At 27.8% G+C, this 26,509-nt stretch overlaps 4 protein-coding genes across 4 annotated transcripts; 1 reads left to right on the top strand and 3 right to left on the bottom strand.

The window, feature by feature from the left end:
* Positions 1-446: 446 nt before the first annotated feature.
* LOC127254947 (uncharacterized) lies at positions 447-2,427 on the bottom strand. Its single transcript, XM_051280313.1, has 3 exons — positions 2,328-2,427; positions 1,008-1,236; positions 447-840 (listed from the first exon to the last, which is right to left on the bottom strand). The coding sequence occupies exons 1-3, from the start codon at positions 2,420-2,422 to the stop codon at positions 559-561; spliced, it is 606 nt and encodes a 201-aa protein (XP_051136270.1). The 5' UTR covers positions 2,423-2,427; the 3' UTR covers positions 447-558.
* A 10,565-nt stretch (positions 2,428-12,992) lies between these two features.
* Positions 12,993-13,858, top strand: LOC127254660 (MAPK kinase substrate protein At1g80180). The gene has a single exon (XM_051279889.1). The coding sequence runs from the start codon at positions 13,057-13,059 to the stop codon at positions 13,405-13,407; it is 351 nt and encodes a 116-aa protein (XP_051135846.1). The 5' UTR covers positions 12,993-13,056; the 3' UTR covers positions 13,408-13,858.
* Positions 13,859-17,589: 3,731 nt separating this feature from the next.
* Positions 17,590-19,903, bottom strand: LOC127253999 (peptide deformylase 1A, chloroplastic). The gene is made up of 4 exons (XM_051278836.1): positions 19,494-19,903; positions 18,555-18,644; positions 18,421-18,488; positions 17,590-17,924 (listed from the first exon to the last, which is right to left on the bottom strand). Exons 1-4 carry the CDS (start codon positions 19,857-19,859, stop codon positions 17,684-17,686), a joined length of 765 nt encoding a protein of 254 aa, XP_051134793.1. The 5' UTR covers positions 19,860-19,903; the 3' UTR covers positions 17,590-17,683.
* A 2,991-nt stretch (positions 19,904-22,894) lies between these two features.
* On the bottom strand, positions 22,895-23,953 carry LOC127254611 (glyoxylase I 4). The gene is made up of 3 exons (XM_051279819.1): positions 23,638-23,953; positions 23,460-23,565; positions 22,895-23,374 (listed from the first exon to the last, which is right to left on the bottom strand). The coding sequence occupies exons 1-3, from the start codon at positions 23,793-23,795 to the stop codon at positions 23,015-23,017; spliced, it is 624 nt and encodes a 207-aa protein (XP_051135776.1). The 5' UTR covers positions 23,796-23,953; the 3' UTR covers positions 22,895-23,014.
* Between the last annotated feature and the right edge of the window lie 2,556 nt (positions 23,954-26,509).

Genomic DNA, 26,509 nt, shown 5'->3' with positions numbered 1-26,509 from the left:
ACCTTATGGCATACGTCACTGTCTACTGTGCAGTGTCTCAATTATTTACCTGTGCCTTTATCTGATATCTGCATATCTCGCCAATCTTGTGATTCAAATTCATCAACTTGCTTCAAGAATCCAAAGCCAAATTTATTCTGCTGGCATCAATCTCCAAAATTCCCAAATCTTGCTTTACTGATATTTATGAAAGTGACAAAAAGTCCTAAACACAATTTGCAACAGAAACTACAGAAAATGCATCAGACTTTTTAAAAGGGCAGAAGAAAACATTATTCAAACATATGAGATATAGGTGAGTGGAGATACAAGAAACAATATACATACATACATATATATATATATATATGGAAGCAAGTAAGCAACTATGGAATAATGATCACCATGACTAAATTCAACATCTTTTGTGTTTAAGGCCAATATATCATATGCATGTATTCAATATATACATAAACAAAAGTTTACGAAAACAACATATTTCAAATCTGAATTTACCATATTGAACAAAGATAACAAAATAACAAAATCAGCACTAATCAGCATATGATTGGAATAAGCTCAAATGTGTTTGGGCTTGAGCCATTCAAGAATGGTGTCGGGTTTACAAATTCTCATAAGCTTTCTTACATCTCTTCTCACAGAAAAGAAGGCTATTATAAGAGTGACAATCATTTCTGGATATATGCTTAGAGTTTTACTATGATCATATGCATGTTTTCGAGTCAATATTTCCCTTGCAATGCCCCATAGGACGAGAAGCAAACCGAATAAGCCAATTCTTCCATGTTTTATCAAACCTACAAGAGCTCCGGCAACACAGAGGTAGCTTCCGATAACTACCTGTTTTAAATTGGTTTACACATCAGAAGCCATGTTCGTATTTCATGTAATCTGATATCAGAGTTTTTGTAAAAATAAGGTGCTGGAAACACAGGATACCATGAAATGCAAGCAAATTCAGCATGTCTAATGATATGTTCGAAAAGATTTAGCGAGGTTGTACTAACCTCTAAGTGCCTGGGATCGGATGGGGCATTTGCATCCCTTATCTTCGACTTGTAAGAATTCAGAAGCTGTCCGGGGCTTGGAATGGCTGTGCCCTGAGTAAATAATCTTCTAATGGCTCCGGGAAAGAGTAGGGCCTTCAGAACTAACTCAGGGGAAATTCCACTGGCTATCAGTTGGCATGCCATTACTTCTATCGGCGTTTCACACGTACCCATTCTACATGGGAATCTGAGACTCAATGAAACAGTTATTAGAAATCAGAAAAAGCATCAAGAACAGCAAGCAAGCAAGCAAAACGTCGAACTACAAAGACTGCAAAACGTCGTGTTCCTACTTACTCAAAAGTTTCTAAGCACAGTCACACAATCAAGACTGAATCATAATACAAGCATAGTTGTTACTAGAGTTGCAATAACACCATTTCAACTTCAACATAAGCATCATTATTAGATCGCCAAATTGCACACTAGACCATGCAAGAAAGAAACCATTACAATTTCAGACGAACTTCTCTGTCAGGAGTGAGACAAACATTAAACTCCCTGTTAGGCATATTTCCACCAATTCCATTACTTTTTTATCAAACCATGCTTTTGGTGCAACTTTTGCAATTCAGTAATCCATAATCTAATAACAATTCTATATGATTGATATATATATATGTATCTGAACATGCGTTTTGTAATTAACAAGTTTATTGATGCTTATAGCAAACTCTCGATTCAATATTTCGACAAAGAGTTCCATAAAAAAACATAGATAAATATGCATATGTATGTATATATATATATGTATATATTCAGTGAATCTCTCTAATAGGCTCAATGTGTTCAATCACCATTACCAAAGGATTCAGAGAAACTTCAATCTACCTCCAATTCACCTTATTGAGGCCCTTGAAATCGACATCACCCTAATTCATTCACCTAACCATACAGGACTAGCTGATTATAATACATTACAATACAATACATATACCAAATTTCTATTTTCCTTCATTTATGATCCTAACCAACAAAAGCGTAACAGAAATCCTCACGTCGAGACAAATTACGCCAAAAAGGCATTTCCGAAATACGTCGTGGAAGACAACAAAACCGGTGAGTCAAATCAAAATTATTGCAGATGGCTGCGTGCGCTACTGCACCAAAATTTGAAGCGTTTAATTGCATGATAGCATCGAATTTATTTCGGGGGAAACTCTTTCAGTTTTGATACAGTATCCGCTATTTCAATTTTCAAGTTGAACAATCAATCAATAACTCCACCACTACCATCAGCATCATTCCTAGAAATAAATAAATAAAAGGCGAATCTACCTGAATAGGGGAATTTGTAGAATGATCGCGAAGAAATACACACGAGAAGCCACTGCAGAAATCTTCTCCGCCCACTTTCTCGACGAGCGCCCCATTTTGTTGAGATAACGAAATCACAGCACATGATGATATTCAAAGTATAAATAAATGCAATTAATATATACATATATATTGTCATTACTCTTTGACAACAATATTTTAGATTCGTAAAGATTGGAAGTTTTGTAATTTTAAGAAATTTTGAAAAAGGAAAAATATTTGATGTTAATATTGTTAAATATATATATATATAATAGTACAATTTTATTTTTTTAAAAAAATAGTATACAAATTTTCAAAATAAACAAAGTCTTAAATAATAAATGACCTGGCTAAAGAAGTACTCTCTCCCTTAGAAAATAAGTTGCAAAAGATAGTTCGTGTTTTTAGGTGTATAGTATTAATTATGATAATTTAGAAATTAGATTATGTGAAAGAGAAATATATATTTTATTTTTTTATTTGGATGATGTGAGAGAATAAAGTGTGGGTAGAAATTAATTATAATTAATTATTTTCTATTTTAAAAATATTACACAGTGTTTGTGACATACTAAAAAAAAATATTGGTATTTGAGACGGAGAGAGTATTTGTTTAGATTTTAGTTTTAAGTTGATAGATTACATTATAATATTTCCTCAAATTAAAGTGATTTTATTCATATTGTCATTTAATTAATTTCAAATCATTTTTATTTTTTTAGTAATTGAATTTTCCATATGTAATAAAAATTCTCTTACATGCAACAACATAATCTAATTACAGTACAAAATATGTTATAGGTAAAAGTATAATTTCATCTATATATTATACTCTCTCCGTCCAGTTAGAAAGTATACATATTTCAATTTTGGGACGTTCAATTACAAAGTAAACATTTCATTAAATACCTTATTTTTTTTTCCACAAATACCCTTATTTTACATCACATAATTACTTTTATACCAAAAAGTAAGGGCAAAAATATCATTACACTACTTTTAACTGCCAATTATATTAAAATATTATTATTTCTTGAACACCGCGCCAAAAATAATTGTATACTTTATGAGTGGACGAAAGAAATATTATATATAAAAATTACAATATAAAAATAAAAAAAATACTCTGTTCATTCCATATGATTATTTTATTATTTTGTTTTCGAAAAAATACAAAATTTAAATAATAGATATTTTGAATTTGGAAGTTAAAAGAAACAGAATCTAAACACTTCTTACGTAGCAAAAAAAAAAATATAATAAATAAATAAAAATTAAACAATAATTTTTTTTTTATAAATTATATATATATTTAAAAAAAATAAATCCAACGGAGCCTATCACTTGATTTAAACATGTACGAAATTTGCCATTTTGTGGGCCTTTCACTACATTAATTATTAAAATAGCCACTCACAGATTTAATTATTTTTTAAGGAATTTATTTATTCTTTACGACCAATCCGGATAAGGTGACAATGATGTGGTTTTTTGGCATTAGAAAAGAAATATATTACATAAATGCATTAAATGATTAACCTAATGCAAAATACCCCTATTTTAAAAATTATATAAAACTTTTATGAGTAAATGTATTTAATTTTGAATATTTTTAAGTAAAATAAATTTAAAAATATTTATTTTCTAAATAATACAATTGTCATTTTTAAAAACATTACAAAGCAATTAGTGGTTGCGATATTTGTAAAGCAAACGTTGTCACTTTCATAAGTGGAAATTTTTGTGCAGATTGCCATCTTTGGAAGGAACAATAATTTCTTTATATATATATATCAACAATGTACTTAATTTTTATATGATTTGGTGTGTTTGTTTTTTTTATTTAAAAATATTATTATTCAATCTGTATAATTTTAATAAAAATACGTAATTTTTTTTTTTCTTATAAAATATCAAACTAAAATATTTACTTAACAAGAAATAAAAATAAAAATATATTTAAAATCAATTTCAAATTACAATTAAATTTGAAAGTTTGTATATGATTCCAAATTATTTATTGGGTCTTAATATATTGGTTGTATTTTGACTTCATGTAATATTAACTTGATGATTTATTGTAAAAAAAAAAAAAATTATATTAAAAATTATCCGTAAAAATTATTATTGAGAATAATAAAAAAGCAAACCAAACCTAACATAAATTCTTTATCCGAGCTAATATTTTTAATTTACAATGTTTGTTCGCTTAGTATTTTTTAGTGTAATGATTCCTCATAAATATTATTTAAAAAATATAATATGCTTATTCATCATCGACACTAACATATACACTTAAATATTAATTAAAGGTGTATTTACTATGCTTGACATATTGTACTCCCTCCGTTTCAGATACCGTGTCTGCTACACTATAGACACGGTATTTTAGGAGGGGTGTTCTTAATAGATAATTAAGAATGTATTAGTGAAAATAATTATTCTATAATATAAATAATTATAAATTAAGATTAAGATAACTAATTAGTTTAATTAAAATTAAAAAATAAAATAAAATTAAAAAATTTAAAATGAGATTAAAGTGTATAATCATTTTCCAAAAAGGAAAGTGACATGGTATGTGGGACGGACAAAAACGGCAACGTGGACATGGTATCTGGGACGGAGGGAGTATATACTTATACTCCCTTCGTTCCAATACAATAATCTTGTTTATCATTTTTGTTAGTATCAAAACAATAGTCTTATTTTCATAAATAATCCTATTACCGTAAAACTATCTTTATTTTTTCATTTCTATTACACAATTGTCACTATTTTTTTACACTAATACACTCACAATAACAAAAAAAAAAAAGTCTTTTATCCATTTTTTTACCAACTACCAATATAATATCAATATTCCTTAAATCCCGTGTACAATCCAATTAAGACTATATTTATGGGACGGAGGGAGTATTTTTTTAATATTCTCATTTTATCCTCCATAGTAAACAAGTTCATAATTAAGGGGATTAGTGCATGGCTGCTATTAAAATTAAATTATAGTATTAAATAAAGATTGATTTTGATAAGTGTAGATTTGATGTAATGAATATGGCCTAACAATTCTCCCAATCTAATCATTTATCTGCAACTTGCCATGACCTATTATTTACACCTAATTCAAAATTATTTTATTTATTTTAGGGGTTATAAATATCATCATGAATTTAGATCTACAAATTAATTAAATAGAGTACAATAATATATATATATATATATATATATTAAAAGCTAATTTTCTCTATCTCCATTTGAAATAATTTTTGTGCATAATTTTTTCTACAGTTATATTTTAATTTAATACTCCATTTTGCACGTAAATTTTAGTATATTAGTATTATATTGGTAGTGGTACAATTGATATACACAAAGACTATTATACCCCTTAATATTTATGGTATTAAGTGGTACTATTTGATGGCATTTGTGTAATATTATATAGAGGGTGATGTAATTTTATATTTTAGTGGATATTTCCTCCTTTTCAGCCAATTTGTCCACTTCAGTTTAGGCACGAAATTTTAGGTATTATGTAATTAGTAAGTAATTAAAAATGTATTATTAAAAAAATTATAGATTAAGATTAAGATGACTAAATAGTTTAATTAAAATAAAATTTTTTATAAATTAGATTTTTTAAAATGAGATTAAAGTGTATAATTATATCTCCAAAAACAATTTTCAAAGTATGTGGAATAGACGAAAATAGAAAAGATGAACAAATTAAGTGAGACGAATGTATAATTTTAAAATATTTATATTGTGTAGAATGAGAAATCAGATTTACTAGAAAAATAAAAATAAAAATAATGCGTTTGAACATACAAAAATTGTAAAATATAAATCTTTTGATTGAACATAATGTGAGTGTATTTTTATAAAGTTATTGGTTTTGATATTATTAATTCCAAAATTTTAATAAATATCAAGTAAAATTCAAATTAACATTCCAACTTCTGTTTTTTTAACTTGAAGATAAATTTTAGAAACAATAGTATTTTATATTTTTTATGTCCAAATTAAAATATTATTTTACCCTTTTTGTCCGTTTCACTAAATATATAAAAATATCTTATATTACAATAAAAATAATTACAAAGTAATACTAAAATATATTTAATTTTTAAATAAATTACAAATATATTATTAAACATATAAATAATTTATATATAAAGTGCAAATGACAAAAATATCAAAATCATCTTACACTTTACTTATCAACGAAGGAGAGAATACGATGCTTTATATGAGAAAAAAAATTATTTAATGTAATTGTTACGTATAAAATTTAGAATTAGGTTAAAAAGCGTAAAAGAAAAAATGGGCCTGGCAATAGAGTTGATTGAACTGGCTGAAGGACACCGTGGGGAACTCAAGGAAAATAGGTTTATTTCTAAGGAAAATATAGGTCGGGAGGTCCTCAGGACGGAAAGACCTCAGGTCGGGAGGGCCTCAGGTCGGGAGGTCCTCAAGACGGAAAGTCATCAGGACGGAAAGTCCGCAGGTCGGGAGGTCCTCAGGTCGGAAAGTCCGCAGGTCGAAAAGTCCTCAGGACGGAAAGTCCTCAGGTCGGACAGGTCGGGAGGTCCTCAGGTCGGGACTCTGCGGCTGGACCAACAAGTCGGATGGTCTGTTAGTCGGGAGGTTTGTAGCTGAACCAAACAAGTCAGATGGTTTGCAAGTCGGGAGGATTGGCAGTCGGACCAATACGGTTGTAGATTGGCAGTCGGGCCAAAAGGGCGGAAGGTCTGTGGTCGGCTCAAAGAGTGAAATATAGTGACAATTTTGGTCCGCTGAGGACACGTGTCAGCAGGAGAAGGGTTGGAAGACGGTTGGAAAGGAGACGTTGTAACCGTTCGGGCGACGGTTTTCAGTACAGTTTCCCAGGGAATATTTAAGGGTTTGGATTTTTCTGGAGAAGGTATCTTCAATCAACTTCAACAAAGCAAAGTCAGATTTGGGGATCACCACTTTAAATTTCAGTCTTTTATTTTCCAGTTTATTTTCTGTACCATACAGTGTTTAGAGATTCCTAATCTCAGGCACTAATTAATCAAGTTTAAAAATATTTTCTAATATTTTTTAAGAGATTAAATAGTTCTAAAATCTTCAAAATTATTATGTAAACACATCCATAATTTATGAAAATAGTTATATATTTTTATTAAAAATCATATAGAAGAATAATGTTGATCTAAGTTTGAACACAAACCAAACCGTGGTTAAAATATTAGTCCAGTCAAATCAGTATCTTGCTCATTTGACCAAATCAGCACATATAATCAATACTATGTATATGCTTATATATAGCACAATCTAATACTTCCTCTATCTCGGATATTTTGTTCGCTTTACTATAGACACGAGAATTGAGAAGGAGTATAATTAATAAGTAATTAAAAATGTATTAGTGAAAATATCTATTATATAATAAAAATAATTATAAATTAAGATTAAAATAACTAATTAGTATAATTAAAATTAAAAAAATTATAAATAAAAATTTTAAAATAAGATTAAAGTTTATAATTCTTTTCAAAAAAAATGAAAATGACAAAATAAGTGGGACAAACGGAAATGGAAAAATGGACATGAGAAGTGGGACGAATTGAGTATTATTTTATAAAGAAGCATCAGATGTGCAATTTATATATTATCTTGTATTGTATAAATAGTTTATTGTACTAAAATTAATATTATGATGTACTATGTATAATTATATAAAGTGTTATCATGAGTTATATATATATATATATATAAATATTGTATTATCATATGTTTTGTGTTGTTAAACATATGCTATATGTTTTTATTAAATGTGCTGATTGGGTAAAATCATACTTATTTGACTTGATCGGTACGAAAATTTAATCGTATAAAATATTATACAATATTATTATGTTAAAAACTTATTAATCGACAAAAAAAATTATTGAATTATTTTATAAATATATTAAATTACATACGGAACCAATTAAAATATAATACTAGTATAAATATATTAGATACTTATATATTGAATGACAAATTAAATAAATTAGCAAATCGCATAAAAAAATATTATAAGTTTATTTGGAAGTTTATTTCAATTTTTTACCATTCACTTCTTCCTTTTTTTTTTTATTTATAAAAATAATATATTATTTGTTTTACAAAATATTATATAAAAATAACTATTCAAATCAACATATAAAACCAACCTAACCTATGATTGATTATTTAGCATTTTAAATATACTATATAGTATAAACCTCCCGTCTATTGGCAGATGACCTAAAGCATCGGGGATTTTGAAACTATGGTCTCATGGTCACAATTCTAATTCCTACACCACCAAACCATCTTCCGGACAGCAAACAAATCAATATTATTTATGAAAAAAGTGGAAAATCACACAGATTGAGTGAGGACCAGTTAGTACAAATTTATTACTAATAATAATAATAATAATAAAATTGTTGTAACTAATATTGTTGAAGTAACAAGCATCATTCAATTGGGTAAATAATTCACAATAATGTTCATCAATAATTTTCTCTTTAAAAAAATATGTGACTTTTTTAATTCATAATATTATATCAAATGAAAAAAAAAAACAAAAATAATGCAAGTGAATACCAAAAAAAAGAAAAAAGAAGGAAATAAATAAATTGTATGAATTTAAAATGACAAAAGAAGTACAATGAATAAAATAAAGAAATAAAAAATGATAAAAAGAAAATTCATAAGATTTTAGTAGTGTGTTATCATATCATATTAATATATATAGTATAAGACACTTTAATTCATGCATTCTCATAATTTTGGAATTTTTTTTAAATAATAATAAATTTGGATAATTAATTAAAATTTGTTATAATAACAAATAATCTAATAAAATTCAGATTTAATGAGATTATAAATAACAAAAATATAGATAAAGTTAGGGTTTCGTACATCTATATATACATGAGAAATTAAGCCACAACAAAAAAAATTATTATGAGATTTTCATCCAATACGGCACAGGATTTGGAAAATCAGCGCTGTTGGATCATTGGATCAATAAGAAGTGTTCGTAATTCATTGCGTTTTCTGGTTTGGACAACTCTTATATTTTATTTTATTATTGTGAATTAATTATGGTTTGGACAACTCGTGATTTTTTATTTTTTACCTTGAAGGATTTCCACTTGAAAAATCTTTATATACTATTTATGCATATAATATCTTATTCTTCCAACAAAAAAAAATCATATATAGTAGTTTTTTTTATCTTTCTGTTTATTTATTTTATTTTATTATGTATAATAATATAATTAAATTAATTTTAATTTTCTACTAATTTCGATTCTTTTTTATTCTTATTATGTATTAATTTACTAATTTATTTAGTTTCGTGTATAGTGTTCTAATACTTAATTACTATTGTATATGTATTTTTAAAAATTATCTATTGTGTTATTCTTATTTTTAACTAATAAAATATTTTTTATTTTTATTGTGTATATATTTACTAATTTATTTAGTTTCGAGTATTATTGTATATATATATATTTTTTAAAATTATATATTATTTTATTCTTATTTCTACTAATAAAATATTTTTTATTCTTGAGTATTTGTTTTTTTTTTCCCTAATTGATTTGATTTTTTTATTATATTATATTATATTTTTTAATATTTTATATTATGTTTAAATTTGTTATCTTTTAATTTGAAAGAATATTTAAAGAAACTGTACACAAAATTATGGTAAATTTTAATATATATACATATATTTCTATTTTATTACTTTTATTCTTATTATCTATGTATTTTTAATTATACATTGTGTTATTTTTATTTTTTACTAATAAATTTTTTTCATTCTTATTTAATACTATTTTTTAATTGATTTGGTTTTGAATATTATATTAAAATATTTTTTTCTAATTTTGTAGATTATATTTAAATTTCGAATATTTTATTTAAAAGAATATTAGAGAAAATTCATACAGAAAATTAAGATAAATTTTAGTAATTTATAAAATTACTATATTTTTATTTTAGTACTTTCATTGTTATTTTGTATTCATTCTTTTATTTATTTTTTGTAGTGCATGCATAACACGGGTAATAGGCTAGTATTTTCATATGCTATCTATGATATTTTTATATGTTGATTGAAACAATTAATATTGTGCCCATAAATCTCCAATCAATATTCTATTCCAAGCGAAGTTTATCCTTGTTCGTTTCATTAAATTTATTAACTCCCTCATAAATTTTTTTCATAAACCATCGTAAATCTAAAATTTTATTTAACCATCTTATGAGTTTTATCATTAAATTTTATTAATATTATTTTTTATAGTTCCCTTCTCATCTTTCCATAATTTTCTTTTTTTTTTTTTTTTTCACATATTTTTGTATACGGATGAGTTAGGATGCTCAATTTTTAAAATCCAGTGTCATATTTATGCTTTAAAAATAATTATACATAATTATATTAACTTTATTATTATTTAATTATATAAATTATAATTATAATTATTAACTTTTAAGACGTAAGTATAATGTAAGTATGATGCTGAATTTTAAAAAGTCAGCCCGTAACTTCACTCTTATGTATACACTTCAATATGATTCTTCCTCTCGAACTCCTAATAAAAGAATGTAATTAGCATATGTCCCTATCCTAAAGTAGATATTTTCATGGAATTTTTTTCAATTTGAGTATGTTCAAATTTTAATGTTTGTTCATTTGAGCATACTTTTTCTTGAACTTTAATTTTAGATTTTCGATAATTGCTTCTAAACTATATAAGTGTGATATTCTATTGATAATTTTTGTTTTTTTAAAAAATAAATTTAATAGCCATTTTGGGTTTCTTAAAGCAAATATAATGTCTTATAGGTAGTTTGCGAGATCATTTTATTCAAGTCTGTAAAAAATTGCACATAACAACCTTAATTTGGAGGCAAAAATATCGATCACCGTGGAAAATGCCTCGTGCAGTAGATGCACATTTCAAGTCATTTCTGGCGTTCTCTTTTCTTTTTTCTTTTACAAAATAAATGGAGCATATTTTCTTCCACCCTTCCGATCGAAGCCTGATCACCGGATACAATAAATCTCCGCTTGCCCTGTCATTGTTGTACCTCAATTGTCGTTGTACTCACTCGACAATCAACGGAAACCTTCTTCCCAAACCTCCTCTTCATTGCTTCCTCGCCATCAGAAACTCTCGATCGGAGATCGGCAAGAAAAAATTTAGGTGAGAACACAAACTTTCTTCTCCCTTCTTCCTCGCCACCAAAAACTCTCAATCGGATATCGGCAAGCAAGAATTCAGGTGAGAAGAGGCATTTGAGAGCAGCTAAATAGATGCATGACAATTGTAGAAATTATTTTTGTGTTTTAGATTTTTGTTATTAGTATTTGAAAATTGTAGAAATATTTGAAATTATTTTATGTCGTTTGGATAATGCAATTTTTATTATTTTTTTTAAAAAAAATTATTTTGTAAGATAAAAAATTATATTATATTGTAAATATGAGTAATTTTTTAATAAAAAAAATCCAATATTACAATAATTATATCTAATAATTAATAATAAATATTGTATTTTTTACATTTCATTCTTTATCTTTTACTATTAATTTTTAATTTTTTAAAATAAAATATTAAATGTTATTTTTCATTCATGAAATTATACTCCTTCCATATTTGTGCTACTAAATTTAAATGAGTGAAATGTTAATGATAGTGAAGTATTATATTATATTATTTATTTTATGTGAGTGGTGGTGTTGTATAGTGTTAGTTTTTAAATATGAGTTAATATATTAATATCTATTATTAAAAAGTTTAGAATATAGGTAATAAATATTTAAAAAATTATATTTCAATAAAATATATACAATATAAATATTATTTTATTGAGAATAATTTTTTTTGAATAACTTATTTTATAATAAAACTAAATAAATAAATAAATATTTATTTATGATTAATATAAATTCTTATATAAAAATATTTATTCATTAAAAAAAGAGCTAAAAAATACAATGATTATTATTATTATTATTTTTTAATGTGGCTTAGATTTAATTAACTTGCTAAATATATTATATTAAAAATAGAAATATATAAGTTATTTTGTGATAATTTTTTTTTAAAAAAAGCTTGTCATTTATTATGAGAATAAAAGAATACCAAATAATTATATTCATTTCAAATATATCAATTTATATACAAAAGTTTAGACATTGTAAAGATAGTTAAACTTTTATTAAATAATTAATGTGAATTGATATGGCCACGTACATGTCAAATAATAATAATAATAATAATAATAATTACTTAGTATAAATAACATAACAATAATAGAAGATACGGTTATATTCGGCTAAAGGCACGTTTGTTTGGAAGTTTGAATTTTAAGTTAGATTTAAATAATAAAATTTTAAATTAAAATAGTTGTACGATGTGATATAAATATGTATTAATAAAATATTTTGAATGTAAAATTGATTTTTAGAATAATATATAAAATAAAAAATAAGTTTTTGAATTAATAGTAGATACAATAGTATATGTACAAATACACATACATACATATGATATATACATATATATATATATTTGTATGAGTATCGGAGTATATATATTGTAGGGTGCTAATTGGCAATAGGAGTGCTCAAAAACTACGGAAAGGGATAAAATTAGGGATTTGGATGGCAGGTTTGCAGAGATCTGCAGTTTCGTTCAGGAGACAGGGCTCCTCGGGATTGGTTTGGGACGACAAATTCCTGTCCGCCGAATTGAATCACCACGCCGACCAACACAAAATCACCGACGACGCACCTCAGTCAGAGGACGGCGCAGCCAGGAATCCGTCTCCGCTCACCGGATTGGCGATCGAGAGGAGTAGATCCAACGGAGGACGCGGATTTCGGACCGGAAGAGTGTCTCCGGCGGTAGAGCCGCCGTCGCCGAGAGTTTCCGCCTGTTGCTTCTGCACTGCGCTCGCGAAAGATAACAACACGCGCCGCCGGCCGCCGAAGTCTGCAAAGCGCGTGGTGTGAGTGCTCTTTGTGAAATCGCTTCTCTGCGGCGTCGGAGGGGAACTGGACGCAGTGCGCGGCGGCGTAATGCGCTCACACGGCGATCTCGATGAAATCGAGGTAGGAAATTCATTTTAGTTGTGCTGCTTGTTTGATTTTAGCCTCTCTGGTATATATCCATATATATATACACATATATATATACTCTTCCTTACTGTGATTTATGCTGCAGTGCGTATAATTTCTCCTTTTCCTTTAATCTATACGCTTGTTCTTCAGTTTGTGTAAAATATCTGTTCCTATGGTTGTTATAATCCAAAAGATTTGGCACTTCCATTTCTGTATAAATCCAATTCTTCTATATGCAAACATTTACATCCTCTCTGCAAAAACACCTGTTCAAATTGGCTTTAGGATTTTGTAATTTGGGGAAACGACAGGATAAATGGTTAATATTCCAAATGATGAAATGTAATCTGGATTTTGAGCTAGGAATGGATATTGGGAAGATCCTTTTGAGATAAGAAATTAGATTGGTATGCTTCTGGCTGGCATTAATTATTGATGATAATAATTGCTAAGTTCGAAATGATTTTTGTGTGACGATGATCACTATGTGTTCATATAATATATATATATATATATATCTTCAAATGGTTTCGTTTGTGATTAGCTACGTGGTTTGTTAGGTCATCAAAATTGACCTAACCAATCCATTTCTAATTCCAACTTTAAAATTCAATCTGGATTTTGGAAGCATGTATAATGCATAAGGATCCCAATTTTAAAAATAGCCGATTATACTGTATACATTACTGTAATATATATATATATATTTGTCGAAATATCAAAATTTAAAATATTTTACTGTTTCTGTTCGGCTTTAAGGGCCATATTTACGTTTTGTTGCGTGTTGAATATTAATATTATATCAAAAAGGTTAGTACAAAAATAAAGAAAAATGACAAAAATACCTCAATTACTGTACTGAGCAAATATACGGAGGGAGTATAATTTTAGAAAAAATAAATATCAAAACAATATTGAAATAATTTTAATATTTCAGTATATACCAAAAATATCAAACTACATCGAAATAATTTTAGTATATATATAAAAAAAATTAAACTATATCATTGCTCCTGTCCTTATTTAACGACCTAAACGTGCCCAAATTGCGAATAAATTTTAGAATAAAAAACAGTAAAAATAAACTCTTGATAAAAATAACTATTTTTGAATACATTTACTATTTTTTAAGGTTAAATATAAGAAAGATGAATATATTTGTAATTTTAGGTATTTAAAAATTGAAATTTTAAAATTTATTCGCAGTTTGAGCGCATTTATGTCAAATACCGTTAAATAAAGACCGTCGAATGGGTTAGAAGCAGAATTTTATGAAACAACAAAAGAGTTTGACACATGAAATTTGGCGCAATTGCATGAAATCACATGCAAATTTTGTATAATTTAACCAATTTATTTTAAAAGGATACTAACACAATAATAATAATAATAATAATAATAATAATAATAATAACAACAACAATAATGATAATGATAATAATAATAATAATAATAATAATAATAATAATAATAATAATATATCTGTTGAAAACGTATTAGTCTAATTGAAATAGAATATTAAATCAGTGTATAATACATTGGATGCTATTAATTAACTAACTAATACCAAATGTCCAATTTACATCTAACTTTGCAACTCAATTTAACTTGTTGATAATAATATTTCCCATTATTTATTTATTATATTGCATTTGATCAATATATTAAAAATCAAAATAAAAATAAATTCGAATAACATGTCTTTCTTTATAGTTTCATTTCAATATTTTTTGCTTTACCATAAATCAATTGTAATACCCTATAATTTAAAATCAAAATATATATGGCAACATATAAATATAAATATAAATATAAAATATTAATATACAAATATAAATATAAATATAAATATATATGTTGTGGCATGCATCATATGATCGCCATTCTTACGTGTTCCTCCGATGCACATGTTGTGCTAAAACCAAACCCAACACATCAAAATTTTGAGTTTAAAAAATTATCATTGTTAAATAAAATTGATTGATTGAATGAATAAATGAAAAGTTTGAATTAGTGCTTTTTATTATTATTTTTAATGATTATAATAACTCTTAGAGGAAATAAAAAAATATAATAATTATTTTCTTTAAAAAAACAAAAAAAATGCCAAAATTTTGTTGTGTTATTTTACACAAGCAATATTCAATCAAATAAACATATTAATATATAAAATATTTATAAATTATTAATTTACATATTTGTATTTATCGTAAAAGTCAATAATGTGATCATAATCTTTACATAATTTTTTTTTTCTTTTTATTATCCACGACAAAAGCACTACAAATCGTAAACACTAAATAAATAAACACCTTATTATTATTATTATTATTATTATTATTTTATAATTTCTCAATAATATTATTCATTCATATAAAATTGATTTTTTTATAAGTACACTGCTAATATCTTTCATCCAAAAAGAAAAAATTATATATAAATGAGTGTAATTGTTTAATATTTTTATTTTAAAATGATTTTTTTCATTAGTACATAAAAAATGTATAGATAATATAAAATTAATATTTATTTATTAAATTATTAATATTTTGTAAGTAGACATAATATATATATATATATTGTATGAATGGGTGTATATATTTTTATTTTTATTTTTTGGTTATATTTTCCATTTTAATATTTTGTGAATATTTTGTTATTTTTTTTTATTACCTTTTTAATAAAATTTGTTAGGTTACTTAGATATATTTGTTGTTTATTTTAGATGACTTGTAGTGTATTATACATTTTAAAATAATTTTTATGTTTATTTTAATCTCATGACATAAAAATAATGGTTATTATATATTTATATTGTTTTTCTAATAAAATTATATTTTTAAGTTACGATTTTCATTCTATAAATTTAAAGCAATTAAAATGATTAATAATCTTATATATCAATTATTTTATTCATAAATTTATAAATTTAATAGAATTTAGGTAAAAAAAAATATTATAAATATTATTAAACTATTTATATATATTATCACATAAATTTTATGTTTAATATAATTAAGATAAAATAAAATTATTTCAATGTATAAATATAGTAACATAATAAATTTAATAATATTTAACATAATATAGTATTCTGAAAATAAAATATTTAAATGTCTTTAATTGCCATTTTACGTATAAATAGCTAATATCGATCTACTGTTTTACCAAACACTTTACTACACACAACTAATATAATAAGCTAATCAAATAAGTTAACGACTAACAACTAATTGAATCAGCTAACAGATAAGCTAATTGTCAAACACCCTAAGTAAGAAGTTATACTAAGGGTGTGTTTGTTTGGGGGTTTGGATTTTGGATTGGGATTTGAATAGTAAAAATTTTGAATTTGAATAGTTGTATGATGTGATATAAATAGGATTTGATGTGATGTTTTGAATGTAAAATTGATTTTTAGTATAATATAAAAAATGAAAAATAGGTGTTTGATTTGATATTTTTGGGGGGAAAAAATTGGATGAATAGTGGAAATCCTCCAAAATCCTTCAAACAAACACACCCTAAATATAAATATTGAATGAAACTCCATCTGTCTGTCTCTATGAGTTACATTTACTAATTTTTCTTAATTTTTACTATATTTTGATATAATAATTAATATTTAAAGATCACGCAAAATGTAAATGAGACCTTAAAATCGGACGAAGATAGTACGTAATATAACATAAATTCAATTGTTTGTAATTATCAAATAAATTTAAATTCAATTTTTACGGTTAAAATACTTCCAATTCTACTCTAATATTCATATTCAACTCAAAAGAACAAAATGTCATCTAAACTCCATTATACACAATATATATACGTATATATATATATATATTTTTCAATTCATTTTACTTTTTATTATTCAATATTTATATTTTTTTTTAAAAATAAGATATATATATATATATATTCCTCACAAAACTAATTATGTCCAAACTCCTGTATATTAAAACCAAAAAACTAAAACTAAAAACTCAAAAAAAAAAAAAAACATCTAAAACTAAAAAAAAAAAAAAAAAAAAAAAAATCGAGCTTTTTAAAAACTTCACCGATAAATGCACCTACAATAAAATCGAGCTCACCGGCAACATTGCACAAGAAATGTTCCAAATAATCGCAATGAGATTTTTAAAACTTTACATATTTGGAAAATGCATTATCGAACGCCGATTTTGGGGCACCCGAAAGCAAGAGGCAAGTCCAAGTTTTCCACAGTCCGGAATGTTCTTGGAACCATCTTGTCGACATAAATAGTTCCATCCAAATGATCACATTCATGTTGAAATATTCGAGCTTGCCATCCCGAAGCATCTATTTTTAAAGGTTTTCCATTTCTATCAAAACCGGTAACTTCAACCTCTAAGTGTCGCTCGACTAATGCTCTAAAACCATCAACACTGCAGCAAAAGAGACGAATGGAGTATGAGATAAATAGTAATATAGCTATATATATAATATATTTTAGATCTATTTTCACACTATATATAATCTACAATAAAAATATTTTTTTCCTCAGACACATCATATCAAAGATTAGTATTTTTTATTTTCATATTATACTAAAAATTAATTTTACATTCAAAATATCACATCAAACACATATTCATATTTGTACAATTATTCCAATTCAAATGTTCTACTATTCAAACGCTCAAACAAACACACCTTTAGTTTAAAGATTACATTAAACACTTCTATTTTCCTTTTAAAATTATTTTATCGAGTGATTTATGAAATTCCCTTTCTGTCGAAGCATCTACAATTAACCTTTTTTCTTTTTTTCCCGGGACATAGGCAATAGTTTCACAAAAGAACATGTTTCCTCGGAAAAATTCAATCAACATTAAAAAAAAAAAGTTTTGTTGTGGGTAGTTTGCTAGTCCTCGTGCTTACCTCAAACAACCTTCGAAGAAGAAGGCAGATCGGTCGCCCTTCTTTTTTAGCTTCGGATTTATCACAACCTGCAGCAGAAGAGAATAAGCGCCGCACCAAAATATATAAATATTTCGAGTTTGGTGTTGCCATACCAAAAGATCAAAAGGCCTTCGATCTTGCGCCTTGATATCCTCCTTCGGGGCGTAATCAATGTATTCCTTTGTATCTTCCAAAGTAATTATCTGTTTACAGTATGAGGGGACAAAAATAAAAACAAATACAATCTGAAACATACAATTAGATCAAATGAATATAAATTTATTCCGAGAGAAAACTCGAATGGTCCTTCTAGGTGTGTTAATATCACTTTCAAGATTTATAGCAAAACAAGTTAACTTGTTCTTTTGTGATTTCAATCCACTATCCACACTATCAGCTCTTTATGATTTCAATAAAAATACGTAATTTATTTTCATAAAATATCATATTAAATGTTATTTAGACTAAATCTTAAATCAAAACTCTAATTTCAAACCACAACCAAACAACCATTCCATCGACCAACAAAAACATAAAATAAGTCCCGTAAGTAATGGTCTGGTGGTGTGGGGGTTGGATGTGACCGTGAGGTCATGGGTTCAAACCCCTGACGCCTCAGATCACCTGCCACACATGGTTCATCTAGTGTCATTAAATAAAAAAGCATTATTTTTATCAACATTCTTGAAAAAAACAAATCATTTCTTTATATATATATTTATATAAGCCCCAAGTTAACATTGAAAGCCCTTAAGTATAATTAGGCATTTCCTTATTGTTATCACTCAAATCTTCTTCTCCATTTTTTTTTCCTTTTTCTTACAAAGCCCTAATTTTATCCAACCAACAATGGTAAAACCACAAATTAATCAAAATATCCACTGCTCTGCGTAATTATGCCTTTGTTAGTCTACATTCAACAATTATTATTTTTATTTATATTTGTTTTTACGAATAAACCAAAAAATTATCTCCCACGACTATAATTATATCATAAAATCAAAACTAAATAAAAAAATAAAAAAATAAAAAATAAAAAATTACAAACCCACCCTCAATGGAATCCCAATTTGGGTGGCGGCAAGTCCAACTCCAGGCGCCTTCCTCATCACCTTCACCATATCATCAATGATCTTCTGGATCCGCTCCGACCCGATTTCCTCCAACCCGACCTCCTGGGCGGGCTCGTGGAGCACCGGGTCGCCGGCCTTCACGATCTCCGGCAGCTCATTCTTCTTTTCGCCCATACCCAGAAACCAACCCGCCCGGGCTGCCAATCCGGATCTGCTGCGGTTCCGCGTTGTAATGGGTCGGATTACGGGTCGGGTCAAGTAGGGTTTTCTCGAAATGGGATTCGTAAGGCCGCGCCTCAACGAACTTGGAAATATGCGGTGAGATATTCTCTGGGCGATTTCCATTTCTGCCGCCGCCGCGCCGCCGTTACGTCTCCATTATTTGTATTTTGAAGTAGATAATAATAATATGGTTGGATAATTTTTATTTGGGGATTTTTGTTAGTTGGGCCCAATTTTTATGGGCTTTTAAAGAATTTATTTTGGACTTTATTTATTAATAAGAATATCGCCTAGTACTTCGTTATCTTTCTATTTTTATAACGGCTAAAGTTATCATTTGCTAAGTTCGTCCCGGACAAGGTGATCCATTTATTAAGAATACGGTATTTTAGATTTTACAGAGTATAAATTAGTAGATTAATATTAATAAATTATGATATCATTTTTATTATTTTTATATGAGTAATATTGTTAGTATTTTTAAAATAAGAATTAATATATATAATTTAAAATAATTTAGAATATGTATTTAAATATTTTTAGCATTATATTTCAATAAAAATATACACCGTATGAATATTATTTATTAGAAAATTAAATTTTCTATAATACAAATAAATACAATATTTATTTTATAAAAAAAAATTTATTTATTTATTTGTTTATAATTAATATAAACTAATTTTATAAAAAAGAGTTTTAAATATAAATAAAAAAACATTTATTTATTGAAAAGAAAAGATTGAAATAAAAAAGTTTTGAATGAACTCTTTGCGGAAGAAGTTTAAAATTTGATTAAATTGATTATATTTATTAAATATGCTTAAAATTTTTAAATTTATCAAAAATAGAAAGAACCATCAAAAAGAAAAAAATAGACCATCTGAAGTGGAAGAACGAGTATTATTTTGTAACTAAAAATTAAGTCTATTTATCAAGTCTAAGTTTAATTATACTTATGCCATCTCCAACCCTCCACTCCATTTTTGGTATATATTTATCGAGATGGTCTTAAACTCTAGTTAAATATATACACATATGAGATTAAGAGGGAAGAAAATTTTAATAATGGATTTTCTTTTGGATCGACTCTAAAATGAGAAGGAATGATGGAACGACAACATACGTCTATTATTGAATTTTTTATTTTATTTTATTTTTTTAGTGCATCTAGGTTGTGATTGAGGTTTGAGGGGTTTGTTTGGTTGGAATACAACGAAATTATAAAGTTCCTTTTGTATTCATTTTGATTGGCAATTTGGTGATTTTATAGAGATACATATATATATATATATATATATTGTATTTGAGAATTTCTATTGATTAGTAAAATTATTTTCTAGTTGTGAACATAGGGATTTAGCTCACACAATATAAATTGTGTGTGTGTGTTTTTTTTTTTCTAATATTATTTTTTGATTAAAAATATATTATTTTTTATCCGTCGATTTTACAACAAATTGGTATTATAACAAATTGGTGTTACAAACATGATGTGGTGAAATTGGATGACAATAATGATTTAGAATTATGTTGGATCAAAATGGTTACTTCACTAGTTCAATAAAAGTTGTTAAATGTACTAATATGCAAATAAGTACACTTGGGAGCAATGTCCAATGAAGACAAAATAAAAACATCTTGGCATATGCTCTCAATACTATTCAATTATCTTTGAGTGATAATATTCTACGTATTCTTGCAAATGAGACATCGTCTACAGGTTTGTCGACAGAACTGAAAGAATGTATAACAAAATTGTTGATTATTTGACTTTATTCTGGAGCACTATACACTTCGTGTGAAAAAAGTTACACTTATTATGAATCGAATTTTGACAACATATTATATCTGTAAAGAATGTTGATGTCAAGATTGATGATGAAGATCAAACATTTATTTTATTTTATTTTTTTATCTCATTTATTAAAATATTTTGTCTGTCTAATTCTATATGATCATGACACTATTTATGCCGAAGATGATAAAGCATTATTGAAACCTAAAGAATTGAGCAAAATGTATCTAAAACTTGATTGATGATCGAGCTAGATCTGATTACTAGATGTATAATAAATAATAGAAACTTCAAGAAGAATTATCTAGATTTTAATTTATAGTATGTAAGATTCAATTTTATTATTACAAAGAAGATTATTGGAAATCTTATTCGAGATATATTAGAGTTGAAGATAAATCTTATTTATTTGGATAATCTTGATTCACTTGGCTATAAATATACATGTGGAGGTGGAGCTTTACGAATTTTTAGTGGTTCTCTCATTATATTTCGTAAAATGTTGATAATAATCTCTATTTATTTTAGGCAATATTTTTATAGATTCTGTATCAATTTTTATTGATTCTTCATAAAATCTTAATTTAAATAATGCTCACTTGTGACATATGCCTCTTAGCCATATAAGTGATGTATGTATGCATGTCTAATTTGAACAAACAAGACTTGGTAAGGTCAAAAGTTTGGAAAATTCAACTTTTGTGAGCATTGTGTCCGTAGAAAGTATTGCCAAATGATGTTTACAATTACTTACAAAATAAAGTGTACATTATATTACATCCATTTTGATAATTAGGGTCATTCATTTACCTTGTTCAAATTAAAGCGTTTTCAAATATATCACGACTTTTATTGATGAATACTCTAGATATGTTTTAGTATATTTTCTTAAGCATAAGGATGAACCGATGAACGAGACCCATTCTAAATTAAAAGTATTTGATTGATCTGCGAATGCTCGTATAGATAACGGAAAGCTCGAGCATCATCGCTCATAAAAGTGAATATTTCTAAACTATACAGATGGGCTAGATATCGTATAACAACTAAACAACTAGTTAATAACTACATGTCAAATAAGTTCCTTTGTGATTGTAATGAAGAATATAAAAACGAAAACAAATTTGCAAGGAAACAAGAACAAAATGGAGGCATTTATTTATTAAGTAATCCACACGACATAATTAATTAACAAATTAATTAATTTACAGCAAAGGATCAACAACGTGTTTTAGAAATTAAGGCTGGATGACTTAGACGCTTCATCATTCTTCTAATCTTAAATCTTACCAATGTAAAGTTCATATGAAACATAATGAAAAAGAGAATAATTATAAAAATTTTAAATTAAAATAATCATATTTAAAAAAAAAAAAAAAAACTACAGGCAATGGATGAGCCGTTCGATTTGTAGGATCCCTCCAGATCCAACGGCTGCCAATAATTACAACAACAATAAAAATTACATACTACAATCTAACTAAAGCTGTACAACGGGGACATGGATCTGCTGTTGCTGTAGATTCAACCTGGAACAAGAACGTACCATTCCTCCAGCCAAAGGTACAACAGCGGGGATGCTGCTGTTGTCGCAGGAACGTACCTTTCCTCCAGCCAAAGGTACAACCGCGGGGATGCCGTTGTTGTCGCAGGAACGTACCATTTCCGCAGCCAAAGGTACAACGGGGATGTTGTCGCAGTTGCAGATCTCAATCATGAAGCCGTCGGGATCGTGGAAGAAGAGCTGGTCCACGTACACCCCGCCTTCCTCCACTCTTTGCCGCACCCAATCAATCCCCATCTCCGTCAACCTCTTCTCCACCGTCGCCATGCTCTCACACTATATACATATATACATATATATATATATAAAATAAATAGGAATTTAATTTCAGATGACAGACCAAACCCTAGGTACTATGTACCTGGAAAGAAATGTGGTTGTCCTTGGGATTGATGACGGTTTTCCTGGTCATAGTCTGAGGGGTTTCTGATTGCAGAAGATGTATGCCAATTCCATGTCCGAACAGCCTGAACCAGCACCCAAATTAATTAATAAAATAGGGTTTAATTGATGAATGAATGGAGGAATTGATTGATTACCAGGCGCCGTCGAATTTGAGGGATCCGGGGCGGCGGACGGGGGCGAATCCGAGGAGATTCTGGTAGAAATCGAGGGATTGTTGAACTGATTTGCAGACAAGGGAGATGTGGTTTACAGACGAGAGCTGCAATGGATTCCCAGATTTCATCTCCTTCATCTTAATTAATTAATTTAATTGTGTTCGATCCAGACAGGATTCCGACGACCCAGAGAAGATCGGACAACGATTAGGTAATGAATGGTCGAAATTGGGGATGATCGGCGATACTGCAGCCGCGAATTGGTCGCCTGAATTGTAGCAGATTGATTTTTGATTTGTTTATATATATATAGAGGATGGTGGATCGAAGATATATATGGGGAGGGTGGGGTGGGGGTGGGGGTGGGGGGGCAGTCGGCATTGTTTATCTAACTTGAGGATGTCACGTGCTGTTTGACTCGGTTTGGACACGTCACCTCCCACGTTGCTGCTGAGTAGATTCTTATTTGGATAACGTACGGTCGTTTCATTTTTGTGTAGGTTTTGGGAGAGTACGGGATCTTGGATCCGGATGGATCTGCACCGTTGATGTGTGCAGTAAATGGTGGAGATTGAATTGATGTTGGGATGACGGGGGCTTGTGTTATTCCTGACACGCAAGCTCTGAGTCCTTTTTGGATTTCGGCACGTTTTAGACCATGTATAGCCACAGGGGTTTATGTTGTTTGCACTAAATTTCTATCCCCAAATTCTCTTATTCTTTTTATTTTAACCAATAAAATTATGACATATAGAGAAAGATAAAAAGAGAAAGAATTTAAAATATATATATATGAATATAATTTAAAATTTATATATTTTAAAATTATAATTTTAAAAATAAAAATTAATTTGAGATATAATTTATATTTACCTGCAATCATTCTTTCAGGTGTTTTTCAGTAAATTTATGACTTAACCAAATAGCTCCACAAAAATTAACTGACAAAATCTGAAAGTGTAGGAGTTATGTCATGATTTCTGTTTATCTCTATTCAATAGTTTATATCATTTTTTTTTTTTAAAAAATATTTTTTAATTATTTTTTAAAAATTATAATTTATAATTTCTAAAATTTAATTAGATTAACTAATTATTTTAATTTTAATTTAATTATTTATATTATAATGTTATTCATTTGATTAATATATTATTAATTATTAAATAGTCATGTCATTTTTTAATTTTTGTGTATATAATGTTTGCGAGATTAGTTATCTTTCTATTTGTATTTCTATGTTGTTTTGGATAAGAATCTTTGACTATATTATTATTATTATTATTATTATTATTATTATTATTATTATTATTATATAGTATGTTCCTGACTACATTGTTAACTCGCAAATAATATGTCGGAAGAAAATGAAAACGTTGAAAATATATGAGTGTAATATTAATTATTAGGTGAATATATTTTGTCCTGTTTACATAGATATTTTTAAAAATTTTAACACTATTTAGTAACAAAGTTTTTATTTCTCCTTAGAAAATATTATATTAATTTTTATTTTTTATAACACATAAAATAATTCTATCTAAATGGATGCTTAATGTGTGAATTTTAAGATTAAAACCACAAAATACACTTAACAATAGTATGATATTGTCCGCTTTGGGTTGAGCTCATACGAATTTATTTTTGGATATTTTTCAAAAGACCTCGTACTAGTGAAGTTCACTTGAGACTTATAAAGTATAAAATTTTCTTCAAACTCCCAATGTGGGACTTGGGTTTGCACCCCAACAATCCTCCCTTCAAACCCTGCCACCTTGTTTTATTCTTCTTTAATGAATCGAAGCGAAGGACTGAATCTCAACGGATCGTGGCAGCAAGGCCACTCTGCCGCTTACAATACCCCGTCGCGTATTTAAGTCGTTAGCAAAGGATTCTACCCGCCGCTCGATGGGAATTGTACTTCAAGGCGGCCTACGCGGCTTGTCCACCGCGGGGGCTTGGCCAACGACATGTGCCCTTGGGGGCCAGAAGGCCCCTACTGCGGGTCGGCAAGCGGGCGTACGCGTCGCTTCTAGCCCGAATTCTAACTTAGAGGCGTTCAGTCATAATCCAGCGTACGGTAGTTTTGCGCCACTGATTTTTCAACCAAGCGCGATGACCAATTGTGTAAATCAACGGTTCCTCTCGTACAGGTATTTTCTAACAGTCAATCAGGTATTCAATTATGCAAAAACCCCGTTTTTCACGATAGAACCAACATATTGATGTTATATTCCATTTTATTCGATATATAGTTGCAAAATGTTTTATAAAACTTGAAAAGATACCTTCACAATTTAACCCCGCTGACATGGGGACAAAGCCTTTGCCTGTTTCGAAATTTGATTCATGCTTAAGAATTTGAAATTTCGATCCTGGTTAGTTGTTTACTGCTTGCTAGTATGTTGTTTCTTGTATTTGATTTTTTGAGTAAATACTAACTTTGTGTTCTAGCACATGTGGCTATGATGATCCCTTAGGCGCCCCTCATTTTATCATGCCAAAAAAGGTGGAGAGTTTGTTGGGTTTTGGCCCATGATTTATAATGAGACATTTGTATATTAAAGCCCAATGTGAGAAGCTATGGTCCAATTCCTTGGCCCAATCCACTAACCAATGTAAGTGTTGAAGATCTAGTACGAGGGGCTGTTTTCTAAATTGATTAATCATCGAGTCATCAGATCGCGAATTTTCTTTTCTGCTCTTCGTCTTCTTCCTCTCAATACTGTGTGCAATCGATTGAGGAGTTTGTGTGGGGTTTTACTCTATGTTTGTGGCGAGTGTTTCCTCGGGTAAGAGTGAAAGATTTGTGCGATTTCATTCGTGTATCGGCGAGGGTTCACTGTGCGATTGA

Source organism: Andrographis paniculata, unplaced genomic scaffold (genome assembly GCF_009805555.1).
Source record: "Andrographis paniculata isolate CXL003 unplaced genomic scaffold, ASM980555v1 Contig52END, whole genome shotgun sequence".
Taxonomy (NCBI): Eukaryota; Viridiplantae; Streptophyta; class Magnoliopsida; order Lamiales; family Acanthaceae; genus Andrographis; species Andrographis paniculata.
This window is presented reverse-complemented; position numbering and strand designations above follow the sequence as displayed.